The sequence below is a fragment of the Lygodium microphyllum genome, chromosome 1 (assembly GCF_053477565.2).
Source record: "Lygodium microphyllum isolate KBCC chromosome 1, Lygodium_microphyllum_v1.1.10, whole genome shotgun sequence".
In the NCBI taxonomy this organism is placed as follows: domain Eukaryota; kingdom Viridiplantae; phylum Streptophyta; class Polypodiopsida; order Schizaeales; family Lygodiaceae; genus Lygodium; species Lygodium microphyllum.
The window spans coordinates 113,071,139-113,090,615 of NC_141135.1; the positions used below are offsets into that span (position 1 = coordinate 113,071,139).

General features: G+C 42.3%; 1 protein-coding gene across 2 annotated transcripts; it reads left to right on the plus strand.

The window, feature by feature from the left end:
* The first annotated feature begins 640 nt into the window (after positions 1 to 640).
* LOC148041566 (uncharacterized) lies at positions 641 to 18,694 on the plus strand. 2 transcript variants are annotated; one of them, XM_087680777.1, is made up of 2 exons: positions 641 to 909; positions 18,129 to 18,694. In XM_087680777.1, the coding sequence occupies exons 1-2, from the start codon at positions 760 to 762 to the stop codon at positions 18,420 to 18,422; spliced, it is 444 nt and encodes a 147-aa protein (XP_087536903.1). In that variant the 5' UTR covers positions 641 to 759; the 3' UTR covers positions 18,423 to 18,694. The 2 variants fall into 2 exon arrangements, with proteins under 2 accessions (XP_087536903.1, XP_087536906.1); XM_087680780.1 differs by having other exon boundaries at positions 652 to 909; positions 18,132 to 18,668.
* The last annotated feature ends 783 nt before the right edge of the window (positions 18,695 to 19,477 follow it).

Genomic DNA, 19,477 nt, shown 5'->3' on the forward strand with positions numbered 1-19,477 from the left:
TGCAAATTGACAAAAGTTGTAAGGCTTTGTTGATTGTTTGCCAAATTTTGCATGCTATAGCTAGTTGAAGTGGATGACACTCTTCTTTGCTATAGCTAGTTGAAGTGGATGACACTCTTCTTGAAAATCATGTGTGCTAATAGCATTGACCTTTAACATCCAATATTTGTGCTTGTGTGAGAATGAATGTATGGAGTTTGAATCTATGTGCTTTTGCATTGACCTTTAACATCCAATATCTATGCTTGTGTGAGAGGGATTATATGCAAATTGTATTGTAGTTAGAGATATAGTTTCAAATGCATTGCGTGAAGCCCTCCTCATAGGGAAAAATACTAAGGGCCATTTCCCACCATGCATTCACGAACGAAATAATTGGCAGTTAGTCCCTTCATGCATAGGTCCATGTGTAGTATTATGTAAGTATCAGGGGGTGAGTGTGTTACACCAGACATTGTGCACCGCCTTGTTTGTATGAAATAGAAGCCCATATAGCAAGCTCGTGGGAAGGTCAATCAATATATCGAGTGTTCCTTTAAGTGACGTTCCCGTGAGAAGGTTCTCTAAGGCCTAAAAGTTTCCCCCTCTAGAAAATGAGGGATGGGCACATGCGCGGCACAGTTTAAACGCAGGGTCGGAATCCAAAAGAGGAGGGAATCATCCATCTTGCCTATTCGTTCTCCTCTCTCTTCCTCTTTCGATCCTTTTCCTTCTCACCTCATCATTCTTTAATAAGGACCAAGCCTCAAGGGTGCCTCGATGTGTGACTGCGACCCCGAGCGTGACAGCCACAAGCGCAGCAGCCGTAATGGCGTCGCCCTATCAGAGCTTGCCAAGATGATGGCCGACTTCGCGAGTGAAAGGGACTGGGAGAAGTTCCATAGCCCCAGAAATCTCTTACTTGCCTTAGTACGTTCTCCTCCTCCTCCTCCTCCTCCTCCTCCTGGTTTAACGCTGTCTTGGTTCATTGCATTTTTCAATTCTATTAGTTCTAGCTGAGAAGAGCTTACGGTAAGAATTTACAGACGGCTTGCTCGGTTTGTGCTGTCAGGGAAAAGGATGGATGAGAGAGAGAGAGAGAGAGAGAGAGAGAGAGAGAGAGAGAGAGAGAGAGAGAGAGAGAGAGAGAGAGAGAGAGAGCCTGTGCATACGTGTGCACGCACGCAGTCACATGCGATGATTGTTTTCCACCTTTTGCATTTTTGGGGCCGCTGGCATAATTGGATTATCGGGAATGCTTTCATTTTTTATTCCCATTCTTGAGTGCACAGTCGAATTGGCTGCTTGAGAGGTCTCCTACACTGTCAGTCACCATACAGTATGCTGGGCTCATTTCCAAGGATGATTTGCTTTCTTGGCATGCTGTGGTCTCTTCAGTCTCTTTGTCATTCATATAGTTCTCTTGTATTCAACATTCATAGTACAATTTCTCATTTCTCATTTTGAGAGAGAGAGAGAGAGAGAGAGAGAGAGAGAGAGAGAGAGAGAGGTTAAGTTGAACAGGGTGGTGACCAGAAAGTCTTTGGTTCAACTCCTACATCCTGCATATTCATTTAGTATATGTGTTACGAAAGGGAGAATTGAACTTGGGTCAATGGGTTAATAAAAAACAAGTGGCTTACCACTAGAGAGAGAGAGAGAGAGAGAGAGAGAGAGAGAGAGAGAGGGTCACCAATGGCAGAACAAGGGTGCACACAAGTCTCAGCTCCAGAACTCATTGGATCGACAGTCAGCAGTTAGTCGTCTGTGATTTGTCAACAACTTTCAGCCCAGTCTACTACAACCTGCTCAGAGGACTGGATAGTTATTGGGTTTTAGCGATATATCAAGAATATGAGATTGACACAAATATTCTTGAGTCAACAGTACAGCAGTGACTGGCAGTGTGTTGATGACTTTATATAGGCAAGGGGCTGCAGTGCTTATATTTTCAGAGTGAATCATGTACTTTGGTCAAATTGATGGAACACTGAATGAAAATGAAAGACGTATGGAACAAATGGAGATGAAAGATGGCACGTACAAGAGAACAAAGTGTCCATTACATGATTGAAGTAAGGAAAGTCAGAAGAGGGCACCTGTATTTCAAAGTCTAGAGGGCAGGAGAGAATTTGGTTTGTTTTGGTCGCAAGTTTGCTTTAAAATTGATTAATCTATGCATATGAACCTAAAGCAAGCAAGGGGGGCGATGATTTTTATGGTTGCCTTTCTTTCTCTTGGCAAATACTATGAGTATTGTGTTTGCTGTGCACAAAAAAGAGGAAAATAGCATGTTGTGGATGTCTATGTGACTAAGCCAAGTATGGCTGTTGTGCTTGCACAAGCTAGGACATTGATCTCTAGGTGTTGTTTTCAAACATATACACACAATTTGTAATTTTTTGGATTGCTTGTCTAAAATCTGTAGATTCAGTCCATCTAGAGTGACACATTCCCCTAGGATCCAACCTACACACAAGACACGACACAAGCCAAATTCATGAGTCATAATAAAAGGGATTGGACATCAGACTCACCTCCCAACCATAGAGCCAATGAAACCGGACTTCCTCCTGGTAATGACTTGATTAGGCTCTTATTTATAGCAATTAACAAATTCGCAAAAATTGAAATGCATACTTTACCATATAATCTTGGACATTGGACACTCTAGTGACCCTAAAATTGGTGCCCCTTGCGGTGTTTCTTTAACTTATATTGCAATTGGAATGAGTATAGTTTAGATTTTTCAATCTTCTTTTTGGTTGATCCAAATGTCCTTTGCTGTAATAAATGATTGGTAAGCCTTTTGAGCAATTTGCCTCTTAAATTTCACCCAAGACTTGCCAAATCTTGACCCTTGACCTCTAATTGTTGGCATGGATCCCAATGTGGTTGTTAAACCCTAATTTTTGTTGTTAATTAGGGTTTATGGTAGAAATTCCTTTGCTGTCCACCAAATTTGGTTGAGATCTACTCCAAATGGTCGAGATTTGCTGAGATTATCAAAGAGAATAGGTTGGAGAAGGTGAGAATGTCAACTTGCCTATGTTAGTCATGTCAATTTGTCATCTCCCCGTTGTGAGCTCCTTTTAGAGTCTGACGGAGACATGGGAGCTTTGGCATTCTAGAGTGCATTTCTTTTGTTTTAGACACATTTCTTTTGCATTCCCTTGGTTTGTGTTGTCACTTCTTGCCACTGCCTTTCTTTCCCACGATTGCTTGGGATATCTTCTCATCATTTCCTCGTTTTTTCTATGCAGTTGAATTGCATTTACTTTAGTCATATTATCATTTGGTCTAGTCGGCTAGATTTATTGAGTCATTTCTTGTGGCCACGTTAGCAGTGCCATGTGGCAAGTTGCCACGTGGCCACAATCAGATAGTTCGACTACAGACTTGATTATTTCAGGGTATTATTTTCAGCCTTTAAAAGGCTGAGTTTTCAGCAGTCTTGACACATTATCTCTGACAGATTTATCCGCTTGTTGATTACGGAGCTTGCTCTCGAGGTTGATGGAGATCAAGATCCTCGAGGTGGAGACATACACATATATTTTCTCTGCACCTGCTGAAACCAGCCTTCCTTCTTGGAATGGGTGGTGATAACCTATTTTGAAGAGTTAATTACAGCAATAAATAAATGCACATAAAATAAAATACACACTTCACCATAACATTCTTGGACAGTAGACACCTTGTTGGTCCCAAAATTGGCGCCCCTTGCGGTATTTCTTTAGCTTTCATTCAATTGGAAGGAGTACAACTTGAGATTCTTCAATCTCCTCCTGCTAACCAATTGCTCTTGGTGTCATAAATGTCCAGCAAGCCTTTTGGGTCATTTGCCCCTTGTTTCACCTAGGACTTCTTCTTCAATTTGACCCTTGGTTGGCCAAATGCTACCCCAAATCAATTCGGGATGGGCTGGCTCTTGAAATCCCTTGATAATCTTCAATTATCAGCTGCTGATTTTAGTCCCTTGAGCTTTCAATCTCTGGCACGGATCCCAAGGTGGTTGCTAAACCCTGATTTTTGCTGTGAATTAGGGTTTACAAATCAGCCCACCAAAAATGGCTGAGATCTTCTCCGAATGGCTGAGAATTGCTGAGAATGGCTGAGCATGGGTTGAAGGAGATGAGAGAATGCTATAGAGAGAGAAAATTTTGAGATTTGTCGTGAAGAACTGATAAAAATCAGTTGCTGTCCTGCTGTACCAGTCCCAAATGGACGCACCAACAACAATAGGAGCATCAGAGACTGTGATCTTCAGGAGAAAGTGTATCAGCAGCAATTGTTAGCTTCACAAGGTCAAGAATATGCAATCTCCATCACCAAAATGGTCTCCAATGGTTGGGAATTGGTCCCAAAAGCTGGCAGCAACAGTCTAATACCTCTTTCCAATAGCTTCAAAATGAAAAAACGAGATTTTTCTCTCCCTTCAGCTCTATTTAGCCTTTCTCCCACTTGCATGGGAAAGTTTTGCCAAGTGGCAGCTTTCTTAATCCATTTTCAGCAATTTCTAGCCATTTAATTAATTTTCAGAATTAATTAATTCTGAAAATTAATTCAGCCCTTAATCCATGCTCAGAAAATTGACCTTGCCCATCCAAAAATTAGTTGGCTAGGCCATTTGCAACCCAAAGTGGTTCCATGCATTAATTGACCCTTGGACAAGCATTAATCCATTAATTAATGCCTAGTTCCTAGTGTCACCATTGACACTTAATGGCCAATTAATGGTCCTAGGAGCAAACTGACACCAAAATTCACCTAGAATCTAACAAATGTAACTTGTTACAACTCTTGCCTTTGACACCCATCTTTTTCACAGGGTCCTTCGGTCTTCAACTGTGAGAGTAGCTTGCACCTCACATGTGCAACACATGTGGATCTTTTAATTGCCTTTGACACCCATATTTTAAAGTAGTGTAGGCGTGCAAGAAAAGAGTACTGTTTTTGTTGTTAGAGAAGGAAGAAGACTGTGCTTTTGGCCTTCAAGTGCAGATTTTTACATTTTCATTGTCTTCTGCGGGTAAAGAAGGAATGGAACGAGCTATCCTCAGCGTAGCAGGTTGTATTTTCAGAGTCAGAGGGGGTTGCTTTTTTGTATTTTGTGCAAGCATTGTAGGTGAAGATGTTTTTTGAGGCTGAGATAGAGTTTTAAGTGATCATGGACCAGAAGGTGCTCGTCCTACTGGCTCTTTCTTCTGATCAAAAGCTCTTATGATTTGGCAGAGTTTGTTACAGAGGCTATCAATCGTCCTTTGCGAGACGATGTAACGTGTCCACTAGTATCATCCAGGACACGTCTTAGCAGTCCATCGGAAGGGATGTCTAGAAAGCTTCGCTCGACACTCCCATGGAATGTTACGGGATTTGCGATCTAGGTCTTTCCGCGTCTCCCACGTAGCGGAAGTATCCTGGCCGTTCCCACTTAGGATCAACTGGAATTAGGGTTTTCTTGATTGGTAATTACCTAACAGCAACTAGCGTCGGACCCAAGCGAACTACTTTACGCAGAAACGTCAGGTCCGAAGCGGATTCACGTTGCACTTGGTTCAAGGAGAATGAGAAACGAGAGGGATGCAAAGCTCAACCTCTCTGCCATAAGGCATAATCCCATTCCGTTCCCCTAAAACAGCGTAAATCGAGTAAGACATAACTCTAGGTCATCGCTTTCGTTATTCGTTTTCTTTGACGATCATTTCGCTGTTCTTCGAGATTTTGAGAAAAGTTTCTGGCTAATCGGGACCACCCAACCGTAGGACGGACCCATGGCCCATCCTCCGCACTTTCCTCGGTTTGTTTTAGTTATGTAATTATCTAACCCATTAATTTGGACATGTAACAATCAGCTTCTTTAATTAATCCGTTAAACACTGGTTCCTTCACGTAATCTTATCACGTGACATAGAAAAACAATATCAAACAAGTTCTTTATTAACATATCATCAAATTTATCTTTGAAATACAAGGAGTTCCGTCCATAGGCTTGTCCATAATTCGCCCGAAGGCTAACCAGTAATCCACAGGGATCACTATTCTAAGTTTCCGCCCGTAGACTAGTATGCGGGCCTTGAGATCCAATCCCGAGTCACGTTAGCCTCTTGTGCAGGACCTGGAAGGCAAGGGATTTATGGCCAGAGCCCCCCCTGGCACCCAAGCGTCCTCTTGCTCCAAGTAGAGCTCAACGGAGAGACCTCTCGCGGCAGGTTCGGTCCACGTTTCCGGCGCGGTCAACAACCCCCTTGGTTAGGGTCAGGCAAGCAATCGGGGGTAATTGAAGCTGCCTCTTCCTTCAGGCCTTCGACCTGAAGTATAGATATTCATTTAATTTGTAATTCATAAATCAAACAGTGCTCTAAAATCTCTAGCAAGCACAAACACTTCCATTAACTGATCTTGTTGTTGGCAAACTGCTAAGGAATGATTCTTTCCTTTTGAATGCATCAGCACTCGTTCCAGGGTGTCTTGAAACTTGGCAAGGTCCCTTATATTCTGGGTTAGGGCGTACCCTCTTAACCTAATTTGGTCAACCCTAAAGTTCATTGGATACTTTAGTTTCGGGTTTTTAACTTTCCTTATTTAGAAGGATATCAAAGAATACATCCTTTTGCAAGATAACTTGCGTAAGGATCCGCCATCCTTGCTGAGGGTATTTAACCTTTCTTCTTGTGAATCAATCACAAGTCCATATGACTTCGTACTTGGTGCGCAAGTCCTGCATCGTAATATACGATGAAACAATCCGTTTTAGTTTCTTTAAGTTGACGTTTATCAGACCTAGGATCTCTTTTTAAGAACCTCAAGGACAAACCCTAGTTCTTTTTTATTTACGATTTATTGACCCTACAATCAGGGAAGGTAGGCAAGTATTTAAGGTATAAACGTTTCTTGGTTTTTAAATCATTTCCAAGGCATATTTCACAGCATAGGTATTTTTAAGTTTACATTAATTCGGTTAACTTTTAGAAGGTAATATTAAGATCACCTCGGCACGATTTGTTATCCTTGTGACAATTGAATTTTCAGTCCTAAACTTTATTGCTTTGGGGTTGGGTAAATTCAATTAATCTTCCTTTTTCCTTGCGAACGAACTCATGTCAAATAACAATCTTTTTCTTGCTAAGATATGTAGTTAGCAATGATAACTTCCTAGAGTTCAAGCAACGTAAGAAACCTTTCGTGAATTTCATCTTCTATGATGATTCGTTGCAAAAAAGAATAGGGGTTAATGGTGCAAGATGCAGTTTTTATACCTTCAAGATTTAACGGAAATATACTACTATAGTAGGTAGATAATCTTGCTCGTAATTCGTTTCAATGCATGATGCTATTTGAAGGAAACTATGTTTTATACATTATCATTTTTGCATGTTCAATTAAACTAAACTCCTTCATCGTAAATAACTAGGACAAAATATATCTTATCCCTAACAATTCATCTTGCATGATTGAATTAAAACCGATATAAAACCAAGAAGAAAAACCTGGTTTTGGGGTGAGATATCCACATGGATACCGGGAGATGACCCTCCCGTAGCTACTCCTTGGACTTTCTTAGGTGGCATCGTAGTTGTAATCCTTCGAACGTGAATGCAGCTTTTACTCTCCTTTTTGGATTTCCACCGTCTCTCTTTCGAGGCAAGGAGCCGTTAAGGGATTGACCACGAGAAAGGGGTAACAAGACCTTTAAGGTCTTAGCTACTTGGAGAAGGAAAGGTTTATAAAGCCTAAGAAGGCCCTATAGGGTATATACACGGCAAAAAGGTTATGGATGAGTGTGGCTTCGCAACCATATGAACCTTGGGAGAACTTTTGGGCTTGGGGTAAAAAGTATAGGAAGGGGGATTTTTGGAGAGGTTTTGGGACACGGAGTAGTATAGGTTTTAGGGATTTTAACCCGGAGTGATAGGGGAAAGATGAAGGGTGAAGGCTTATAGCATGGGGAAGGAAAAGGGTGGGTAAGGAAAAAGGGGACATGGGGGTTAGAAAGGGCTTAGGGGGTGTGTTAAGAAAAAAGGAATATGAGGGGGGTGAAACACGGGGTTTCAACACAAGAAGGGACTTATAGATTTAGGCACCGGGGGGGGATTTGTGGGTTACGAGGCCAAGGGGTGTGGGGTTTAATGGCCCCACGGGAAGGGTTAAGGCCTTAAGACCGGGGCGGGGTGAAAGGATTTCTAATGGGGTAAAATCGGGAGGGGGTGAAAGGGTTCTAAGAAAAATCGGGGAGAGGGGTTTAGTGTAAAAAGGGATATGGGGGGTGAAAGGGTAAAAGTATAGGAAGGGGGGCTTAAGGAGCCCTTCCCTTAGAAGCTTCAAGAAGCTTCTTGAAGCTTCTATGGGATCATAGAAGCCACGTGGGGGGAAAATTTGATGCGACGACCGGGGGGGGGGGGGGGATTTCTGCAGGCGGCAGATGAATATGGCGCACGTGGGGAGAGAGGATAGAGGCGGTAGTGCAGCGTTTGGCAGTGGTCCTTCCTCCTCCCTCGGCAGCAACACGAACAGGGCGATGACTTTGTCCTCCTCTCTCACGACAGATAGACGGATGTCAGGCGGCAGCAGCGTCTTCCCCGTCCTCTCACGATACCGCAGCACTGTCCCCCGTCCTCTCACGATACTCCCACATTTATATAGGGGAGGGGAGGGAATCCTCCCCCCTGCTATGTGTCAATTCGCATGGATACTTCCTTGATCCAAGCTCCAGCAAGGAGCTTGGTGTCCCATGTTTCCCTCCCTCTCCCCCAGCTCGACAGTCGGCTGGGGGAAGGAGGGAGTAAAAAAATTTGCCTTCATTCTTAAAAAAAAAAGAAATTTCCCCAAAGCCCTATTCAACGTAATAAGATTTAGATTTGTTACAGACGAGTCCAGACTCTCTTCCAGTGAGAAGGCGGAGTTGGTAAAGGCTCAGACACATTGGGATAAACTCAATGCTTGCATTTGCTCGTTTTTATTTCTACCATGTACTACAACCATTATCTCTCACATAGAGCATTTGACGGTGGCTAGGGAGATATGACCGGAGTTGGATCAAATGTATAATCGGATGACCGTCATGAAGCGTTATTTAAAGCTTTGCTTGGTCAATCCGCTCAGAAGGGGAAGGACCAAAAGAAGAAGGACTATAAATCTAAGAAGAACAACGACAAGGAGTCTACTTGTCACATTTTGGCAAAACAGGTCACTGGAAGAAGGATTGCCTCGATAAGGAGAAGAAAAATAAGAAAAAGAAGAAGAAATCTTCAAAGGATTCCGGAGAGCGGTGGCTGCTCCCTCATCAGCTGCTTTCTTTCATTTGGAGGTGGTTGAGAATTTGACTCTGCCGGCTTCTGATGCTTCGTTGACTATCCCATTTACTCGGGAGTGGATTATTGACAGTGATGTCTCTAGGCACATGACCCCTTCTTTAGCAGGTGTCACTCATTTGTGGCCTTCTCATGGTCAGATTCTTATTGGCGATAGTTCGCCTATTCTTATATAGGGACGGAGCAACATGCATCTTATTCTAGATGGGTGTGGTGGTGCTCATGCTTCTAAGGTACTTTAAGTGCCGGCTTTGGGGTATCGTCTTCTCTCAGTATGCAAGATTCGTATCCTCGGCCTCCTAGTCGAATTTGATGTGGATTCTTTTTGGATTCTTGATCAAGGATCAAGAGTAGTTCTTTCTTCAGGTTCTGAGGAGAATGGAGTCTACAAGTTGCGGTCTTCTTCTGCCCTGACTTCTTTTCTTTTTACTTCTCAAACTTAGTCCGAGCTTTGGCATGCTCGGTTTGGTCACCTCAATTATGAAAACCTTCGAAAGGCGTCTAAGGACCAGTTTGTTCGAGGTTTGCCAGATATTGTGATGAGTTAGCAGCCTTGTGTATCTTGCATCCGTGGGGAGTAGACTCGTGATGTTGTTCCCAGCAAGGCTTCAAGGCGGTCTTCAACAATCTTGGAGCTTGTTTCCACTGATCTTTGTGGACCGATGAGGATGAAATCCCTTCGAGGGAGTTTGTATTTCATGCTTATTGTAGATGATTACAGCAAGATGACATGAGCCTATTTCTTGAAGTTGAAGTCCTAGGCTTTCTCCAACTTCAAGGGTTGGTTGCTCTTTGAGGAGAACCGATCGGGGCGGAAGCTGAAGACCTTATGATTGGATAAGGGCGGAGAATTTGTTTCTAATGAGTTTGCTCGGTTTTGTGCAGATCATGGCATACACCAAGAGTTTGCCAATACAAACACCCCTTAGGAGAATGGCATTTTGGAGTGGAAGAATCGCAGTGTGATCGAGATGGCCTGTACTATGATGGAGCATCGTCAAACACCTCAGTGTCTATGGGTTGAGGCTGTGGCTACTTCAGTTCATATCCTTAATCGTTCCTTTACTTCCGCTGTTGTTGGTATGACTCCTTTTGAGGTGTACTTTGGATCCAAGCCCGATGTTTCTTATTTTAGGGTTTTTGGGTGTGATACTTATATTCACATCTTGAAGACATAGTGTGACAAATTTGAAGCGGCTTCCAGAAGACAGGTGTTTGTGGGCTATAGCTCGCAATCTCAAGGCTACCGATTATAGATCTTGTTAAGTGGGATGTCTGCACAAGTCGTGATGTTCGGTTTGTGTAGGTTCCAGCCCCGAGCCAAATTGTCATCGAAGAGACAAAGGCAGTCCTATTTTAGAAGTTCGAGATGACGGATTTAGGAATTCTCCATTTGTTTTTGGGCCACAAGATTTATTAGTCTTAGAAGGGGATTTTCATCTCTCAGCAGAGATATGTACAAGAGCTCTTAGTGACTTTTGAGATGTAGGATTGTCGGTCTATTTCTACTCCTATGGATCCTAGCTAGAAGGCCACTTCACACGCAGATTCTCCTTTGCGAATGCTACCCGCTACCGTCAGTTGATTGGATCATCGATTTGGCTCCTCAACACATGGATTGATCTATGTTTTGTTGTAGGCCTTTTGGCTGGGTTCATGAGTGCACCTCAGCACGTGCATTGGCAGGCTGCTCAGAGGATACTTCGTTTTTTAGGGGAACCTCTGACCTCGAGATTTCCTATCCAGTAGGTCCAGGTGTTTCTGATCTTGTTCTTGCAAGTTGGAGTGATTCAAATTGGGTTGGCGATGTGGACCAATGGTGGTTTACTACATGTTATTGTTTTACCTTGGGTGCTGATGCTATCTCTTGGAGTAGCAAGAAGCAGCCCACGATAGCCCTATCTTCAAATGAGGCGGAGTCTTCAACTGAGGCGGAGTATCGGGTTGTGTCTTCTACCACATGTGAGACTGTGTGGCTTTGCCGGTTGTTGGAGGAGCTTGGTTGTCCCAGACTCATCCTACTATCTTGCGGTGCGACAGTAAGAGTTGCATTGCCTTGTCATGGAATCTCGTATTTCATGCTCGGACAAAGCACATAGAGATCCAGTATCACTTCATCAGGGAACAGCTTTTGGATGTGACCATCGATGTGGAATATTGTAAGATTGAAGACAATTTTGTAGATTCGTTTACGAAGGCACTTCCCCAAGCTTTATTTTATCGGCATTTCAGATCCCTCCGTTTGTTGCCTTGTCTAGGATCTGAGAGGGGATGTTGAGAGTATCATTGCACTCTCACATGGTATTTGTTAGATTACGGAAGATAGCTTTCTTCAGACTGATGGAAGCACGAGTGTTCTTCACCTCCCAGCCACGCCTAGATAAGTGCTGGTCCTCAATCTTATCTCTTTGCCAGCCGTCAACTTGCTGGAGTCCTACTATTCCTGGACTCCCTTACTCTCTAGGCTCCCCTTGACCCCGTTCGGGCGCCCAAGAGCCCGGACGGTCATTCTCGTGCATGTTCCCCTAAATTTACCTTAATGTAACATTAAATATCTCTTTTAATGTTACATTCCACACTTATGACATTAATGTAACATTAAGTATTACTTTTAATGTCACATTAATGTCACAGTATCATTGTCTAAATGAGAGCACAGAGAGAAGATTTCTTGCAAAGAAGCATTCCCAACCATCAAACACAGCCATCCATCATTGTGTTTGCTACAAATGCGGCCATCTGAGAAGGAGACAACATCATTTGGGTGGTCTTTGTTAGCATTTTGTGCTAGGTGATCCCTTTTCCCACGTAGATGGCAGCTTTTGTGACTAGTTGACATCCCTTGGCTTGGCGACAACACACTTTGTGCGGGTGACATCCTTCTTGTAAACGCCCCGAACAACGTAGTATGCTTAACAATTATGATTTTCGCTTGTTTTCGAGATTTAATATAAAAGAGAATGAACACTTAAGCTGAAAATGAAAATTACTCACAAAATTACAGCCATGAAAATGTAAAAGTAATGGAGACAAGATTGAGGGTTGAAGATGGGCAATCCCCCGCCGAAGGAATGTATTTTTGCTCAACCCAAGTCCCTTAGGAAAGAGCTCAGTTACAATCAACTTGAGAGTGAGGAGAAGTAATTCTCACTTTCACAAGATCATGCAAAGATGTACAAACACACATGCATTATCTATTATGCAATGATAAGAACTGATTTCTTTACAGTATGAGAGAAGAAAAAGGGGAAATCAGCCTTTCTCCATCGTTGATCAGCAGTACATGGATAGGGCTTGCTTCTTGTTGCTAAAATGGAAGAAAGAGCTCGAGAAGGAGGTGCTTTAATGAATTTACAGGCTTGCTGTCCTGTAAAACAGCAGTGATAGAAGAGGGAATATGGAGGAATTTGATAATGGAGAAGTGGGGGATGATGATGGGGATGGATGGGGCCAATTTCTGCCTATCTGTGGGTGCTGTACATGAGTTTACAACAAAGAAAAATGATGCTAAATGAAGAAAAACGAGCTCTTATTTATAGGAGAGGGAAGAGCTAGTATAAAAGGGGAAAGTGGAGTAGTACAAGACAAGTGTCCAGCCACATGTCATGAGATGTGACGAGTGGTGGGACACTTAGAAACTTGTGTGACAAGTGTCTTGACACTTGTCTCTTCTCTATGGCCTTCCTTTTTGGGTTGAATACTGTCAAGAATAGAAACAACCAAATTTAGTAAGCACAGTCAGAGTACAGAATTTTCTATTTTTAGAATGACATCCCTATTTTTTAAGACTAGCATTTTTAGGCTAATTCGAGGCTCCTAAAATTTAGGGACCCCCCAATATGGGTGTCATATGAAAGCTTTTTCCATGTACATCGCAAAAACGGTATCAGAATCTTCATGTGACTTTCCTATGCAAAGAAATGTGCATTTCAAGCTTTCAGCCCACACATGCACATTGTACAAGCATTTCATGATCATGCCATCTTGTTGATTGTAACTGTCTGTTCTGGTGGATCTAGCCCACACTTCAAGGCATCAATCCTTTCTGTGTGCGAGTCTAACCCTGATATGCGTGAGTTCTGGTCACAGGCGTCCAATCGGGCCATATAGGTGGAAGTGTGATCTATCTTTTCTCTAACCCACCACGTGGGTCCACCATAACCTGTGACCACTCATCAGTGGCCAGCTCCAATGCACTTTTCTTTATATCTAATTAGTGCAAAGGAAACAAGTTTAATAAATCATTATATAGACAAATTAATGAAAAAGGATACAAATTCTGTTTCTATAGAGTTGTGACACTTCTGGTGGCAGGCGATGGTCTCGTGTGTAGGTGGCACATTCTTTTGATTGTTTCCTAATTTTTGTCTTGTTTCGTAGCTTTTTGGGTGATTGCAAAATTGGAAGATATTTAAGTTTCAAGGCTTTGATGAATCAGTTGAGGGGCTTTTGTTTAGCCATTCTTTTGAGCGGAGATGGGATTATTGAGAGTTTCATTATCGAGAGGAGTTTCCTCCAACTTGTCCCTCTCTTGCTCATCTCTCACAATTGGTCCCATTCGAAGTGAAGGCTTCGTCTGAAGTAAAGATGCCTTTCTTGATACTATCCATTCAGGTGCCCGTTCTTCCTTCTTTGCCCAAAGAAGACAAATTGGATGGTTTCAACTATTTACTAGGGTTCTATAATGTGGAGTGGATACTTGACACCTTTGACCTTTAGGGGCTCGTTTTTCCACCTATTCCATGTCCCTAGGAGGATTGCACAGACGGGTCCTCCATGGACCGTGTAGCCTTATGGGATCGGCTCAGCTCTTGAGCTAGATTCTTTCTCTTTATAAGTTTGCTCGACTCTGTTCTTGTGCATGTTCGCAAGTTGAAGATTGCAGCGGAAGTGTGGAGTAAGCTTGTGTCCTTGTATCAACACAAGACGTTTGTCCACAAGATTGCCCTTAAGAAGAAGTTGCGGATGCTTAGTTTTGATGACTCTCCTTCTATGAAGGAGCACATCACGAAGATGGAGGATATGAGAGGTGAGATTGTCTCTCTTGGAGTGAAGATCCCTTCCGGGGATATAGCTATGATTCTCTTGACTCAGTTGCCATTTCCTTGGTTCAATATCTTCTATACTAGCCTTATCACCTCGAGGACTTGTGAGAAACTCTTATGGGAAGAGCTTTCACTGCTTGTCTTGGAGCATGACGAGCGACTCAAAGAGGTGGGGGCGAGTGGATTTGGATTCACCAAGGCATTTATTGCAAGTACAGGTGGAGGGAAGAAAAAGAAGCAAAAGGAGAAGGCCAAGGAAAGGAAAAGGAAAAGAAGCATTTGAAGGAGAAGCAGCCCAAGTGCCCACATTTAGAGGGATGTAATCTTTGATGAGGTTGCAGCCTCCGAGGATCGTATTGATAGTTCTATTCTAGGTGATTCTTCATCATCGATTGACCCTCCCCCACCCTCAATTCCTCTCCTTCCTTCTAGGTAGCCTCTTTAGCATCCCTACCTCATCTTCGGCTTCCCCTCCCTCCAAAAAAAAAAAAACACTCCAACTTCCCTCCCACCTTTGATGGATGCGACTGCCACTACTTTGCCAAGTGCTTCCACCCCTTCAATCTCCCTTTAGGAGTCTTCTAGAGCCACTCAACCATCAGAGGGGGAGCTTTCTTTAGGAGGATCTACCTTTCCTTAGTGAGGGGGAGTCCCTTACACAGACAGCCGGAGGCTACTTGGTCTCCCTCGTAGCAGCAAGAGGAGTCTATTTAGATTCCTTTGGTACAAGAAGCTTATGCAAGATTCAGGTGTTACTCACTTTCTTGCTACTCCTTTAGGTCCACGCAGATTAGCCCGATTATAGGCCTAGTGGGATAGTTCACTTTGTGTGAACTATGCTCTTATGTCACAGACTCTGTAGGATTCAAAGTCTACTACAGTTGATGAGGCTCTTACATAGGATGTTTTGCAACAAGCTATGTAGGATGAGCTCACTTCTATAAAGTGAAATCAAACTGGGGAGTTGGTTTCACAAACCTCCGTGTCCTCACTTAGAGGATGATACCATGTGAGAGCGTGCCAACTCACAAAAGGAATATAGTAATCTACCCAATTGGTGGGGGTGGGGGGCTAAATATAGTCAATCACCCCTAGATCTGACCGATTGCTCTGAAATGGCAAAACTATGTTGTCAGTTAGATCAAAACTGGTTGAGGAGCATGTGTAAGGCTCAAAATATAGTTGAAAAATATTGGGCAGTCCGATTGGGGCTGATTGCATTGGGACAGGGTGCTTGATTGCTGTAGAGGCTGAACATTGGCTAAACACACAATACGAACACTCGTGATACACATAGAAGAAGAAATGCACACAAACTAACTGCTCTAGAATAGTTAGAGCTCCAATGTCCTTGTGAAACTCTGGCAGGGCTCACAACCAAGAGATGACAAACTGCCAAAATACGGCAAGCTAACAAAACTTACTCTCAGCCTACCAACTTTGTTTTGTGTACCAAGACAATTGTTGGAATCATTGGTGAGACCATGGATTAGTCATTGCTTGAAGCAAGGCCAATCTAACGGTCCTTACATATGATTTGTCTTGGGCATGGATGTTTTCCAACAACCGTCTAAAGGCATCTTTGTTTCTCAGCAAAAATATGCACTTCAACGAGTTGATTTGTACTTTCCTAATGGTGCAAATCTTGTGGTAAATGTTGAGCTAAAAAATGCATTATAAATTGATTAGCTCTTTAGTGCAGCCCCAAAACATGTTATTTTACGAAACTTTCATTCAAAAGAAACGCATTCTTGGAGAGTGTTTGTGTCCCGTAAGCGAAACCTTTGGGAGGATCTGCATTTCTATAAATAGACAAGCTAACCACCACTCAACTTGCTCCTATTTGGTAGATTGTTGGTGCTTGTCTTTGCTGTCCACACCCTGTCTACGAAGGATATCTCAGTTTGAGCTGCTGTCTACTGCTGGTGCCTACTTCCAAACACTCCTTTACAGTTGGCGATTGCTGTTCAGCTGGTTTTGACTCCAGATTCAGCTGCGTTTTGCTGCTATTGCCCTGTTTCAACCAGTTTTTGACCTTCTCTAGCTATTGCTTGCTGCTGTTCACTCCAGATTTGCTCATGTTTACAACTGACATTATCAACTTTTAGCCAGCTGCCTACCGTTCCGAGTTGTCTAGCTTTGTTTGGCATTGATCCAGACATTCTTGATCCACGTTTGCTGCTGCCAAATACATTCGGAGGTTGTCTATTGTCTTTCAGGGTCCATTAGAGTACAATGTACTCTCTAGCTCATACTCTGCCCCAGTCCTAGAGACACGGGAGTTCGAGGTTTAGTACTCACCTTGCATAGTGTGCTTGCTGCATTGAGCATTGTATTTATTCATTATTCGGTTACCCTAACCTTACTGAGTTTTTAAAATCAGTGTGTGCTTTGTCATATGATTGTGTTTGTAACCTCCCTACATCCAACCCTCAAATTGGTAAAAGCCTTGGATGCACCTTCATATATGAGCATTGTCTATCTTTAGGTTGTGGGGAAACTAATTTGGTTGATAGATGATTGATGTGATTTATCCTATCCTACTTCTATCCTCAATTAATACTTTAATGCATCTAAAGCATCTCATTGGAGGTTTGGTATGAGAGTGATTGAATGTCTTGGTGTTGGTACTTAATACAAGGCTTGCATTTAAATCATGGATCCAGATCACACAGAGTAGACCACCTCCTCAAGTGTCCCTGACCCTTGTGTGACACTATTATTGCCTTTTGTTCTGAGGCTCCACCCTTGTTCTGGCTTCTACAGCTGTTAGCATTTTCCTTACCAGTTTAGTATACTTGTTCATCCATTTCCATCTGCATTGTAATCTTCTTTCATCATATAGAGCAGAGCATTCATGTGTTATTTTAGCAGTTTGTTCTTTATTAGCCCATTCATCCTCACAAGTGAATATAACCTCATGGTCTTAAGACTCAAGTGGATATGAAATTTTGGTTCAAGGAACTTAGAATGACAATTTGTTTATTGGATAATGGGGTACGAGCAGGATGGTATTTGGGTCGATCTAGGAATATTGCTAAGCTACCAAAAGCATAGCCATGTGAAAGGTATACAATTGCTAAGATATGAGATCTACTTGTGTTTGAAAAGTATTGATCATTTCCTTTTGGTACTGAGTATGGTTATCTTCGAGGGTTCAAGAACCATATTATGTATACTACAGGCCTGGGCTCTTTCTTTAAGATGTTTCTAAAATGTCAAGTGACCACTTGATTGATGGATGCAAGCATTTCCTTTGGAGATTGGCTAATATGATAATTTTGCAATCTGAGTGTGATATCATAGGTGTTGATACTAAAGTAAATGTTGTGAAGATGCTTCTGACAGCTGACTGATCATGCCATAGCATGTAATCCAAGGTTTCTATTGGAATCCATATGGCTCTGACCGATATCCTCACATCAATGGCCTCAATTTTATGTTCCTGTATGCAGTGACATATTTGTAGGATCACAGCTAAGGAATGACTTGAGACCTCAATAACACTAACGTTTTCTCAAATCCTTTTTTTCTTAGGATTGCTTGTTAAAATTTTAAGAGGTTAAATAGAATGCTCAATCGGCGCGCACCTAGTTGTCTTTTTCAATTTGTAACAAGTTTCTCTGGGAGAGGATTGCTTTCACTTTTTGTATGCTTATATGCATACAGTTTGTCCTTTGCAGTTGGAATGATCTTCTAGGGGGAGGATTGCTTTTGCTGTATATGCATTATTTTTACCAAAGTATCTGTCGTTCTTGTCACATATGTTATTGACAAGGAAGCTTGCCTGCAGCAGGTTGGGGAAGTGGGTGAAGTTTCAGAGATCTTTCAGTGGAAAGGAGAGGTTCCCAGGGGATTGCCTGATTGGGATTCTGAGGAAAAAGAGCGCTTAGGGGAGGAGCTTTCTGATGTATTGCTGTATTTGGTCCGCCTTGCAGACATTTGTGAGGTTGATCTTGGGCAGGCTGCACTTTGTAAACTGAAGAAGAATGCCTTGAAGTACCCTGTGGAAAGATGCAAGGGCTCCTCCAAAAAGTATACTGCCTATGAAGATGGAAGCAAGAGCACTGAGATGAAGGATAATTAAGCATGCTCTCAGTATAGACAAATTAAATGTTGGGCATTTTGTATAGAATGGACACGGCCCTCTCAAAGCTGGATTTATGTAGATTGATAAAGTAAACATTACACGTGACAAGAATTGTATTTGGCCATTGCGCATGCTGTCTTATAAGAAGCAGTCATTTTGCTCACTGCTTTAAGGTGTACATCTTTGCAACATTGTCTTATTCAAGTTACAGGTGATAGCTAGTTTCAAGTTTTGAATATGGAACCGGCACGTATATGTTTGTATAGGGAAATGCTTGTGCAGGATGATAACCCTAAATCATTTTGTTCTATGGTCCTTGTGCAAGTGGGCAATTGCTGAGCTACTGGGGTCTTCTGATGCTTATGGAATTTGTTGTTGGGAGGCTTTATTCCCTTAGAAAGATCGATGTTGATTTATACTCTAGAACAGAGTAGAATTGGAATCAACTTTGCAATTAGCCGATCGAAGAAAAGGAGCAACATATGCAATTAAATACATAAGGATTTAGACATCCAATCCTTATCTATTTACATAATAGTCAAAGGGTTGTGGCGTTCTCGAGTACTAAAATACCTTCAGGTTGTAATATGGCTTACAAAACGCTGCTGTCTATTACTCTCTCATCTGTACAATAGGACAGTGATGGTACAATAACAGGTGGTAACAACACTCCAAAACAGTATAAGGATTGGCTGGTTCTAAATCACTCTTTTGAGATTTTGTTCTTTGCATGAAAAACAGTCAAACACATAATTTTGCAGTGGGTACCTCTGTTTCTGGATAGGTAACTTGTACGTGTATGCCTTGGAGCCGAGTGGTGGATTACAATGTCATTCTTCGTCTGGCATGTGCTAATGTACCGATGTGAAGCATGTAGATGCAGACATAGAGTTCCTTTATTACATCAAGTCTTGTCTTAGGGAATATTGTAGCTACTCTCAATTCACTACTTTTGATGGCTCTTGATGATTTCAACAAGGAAATAAATCCCTTCCCATCAATAGTGTGCAGGGTAGAAATTATGGGCGGCTATGATTTCTTAAGTGTAATTA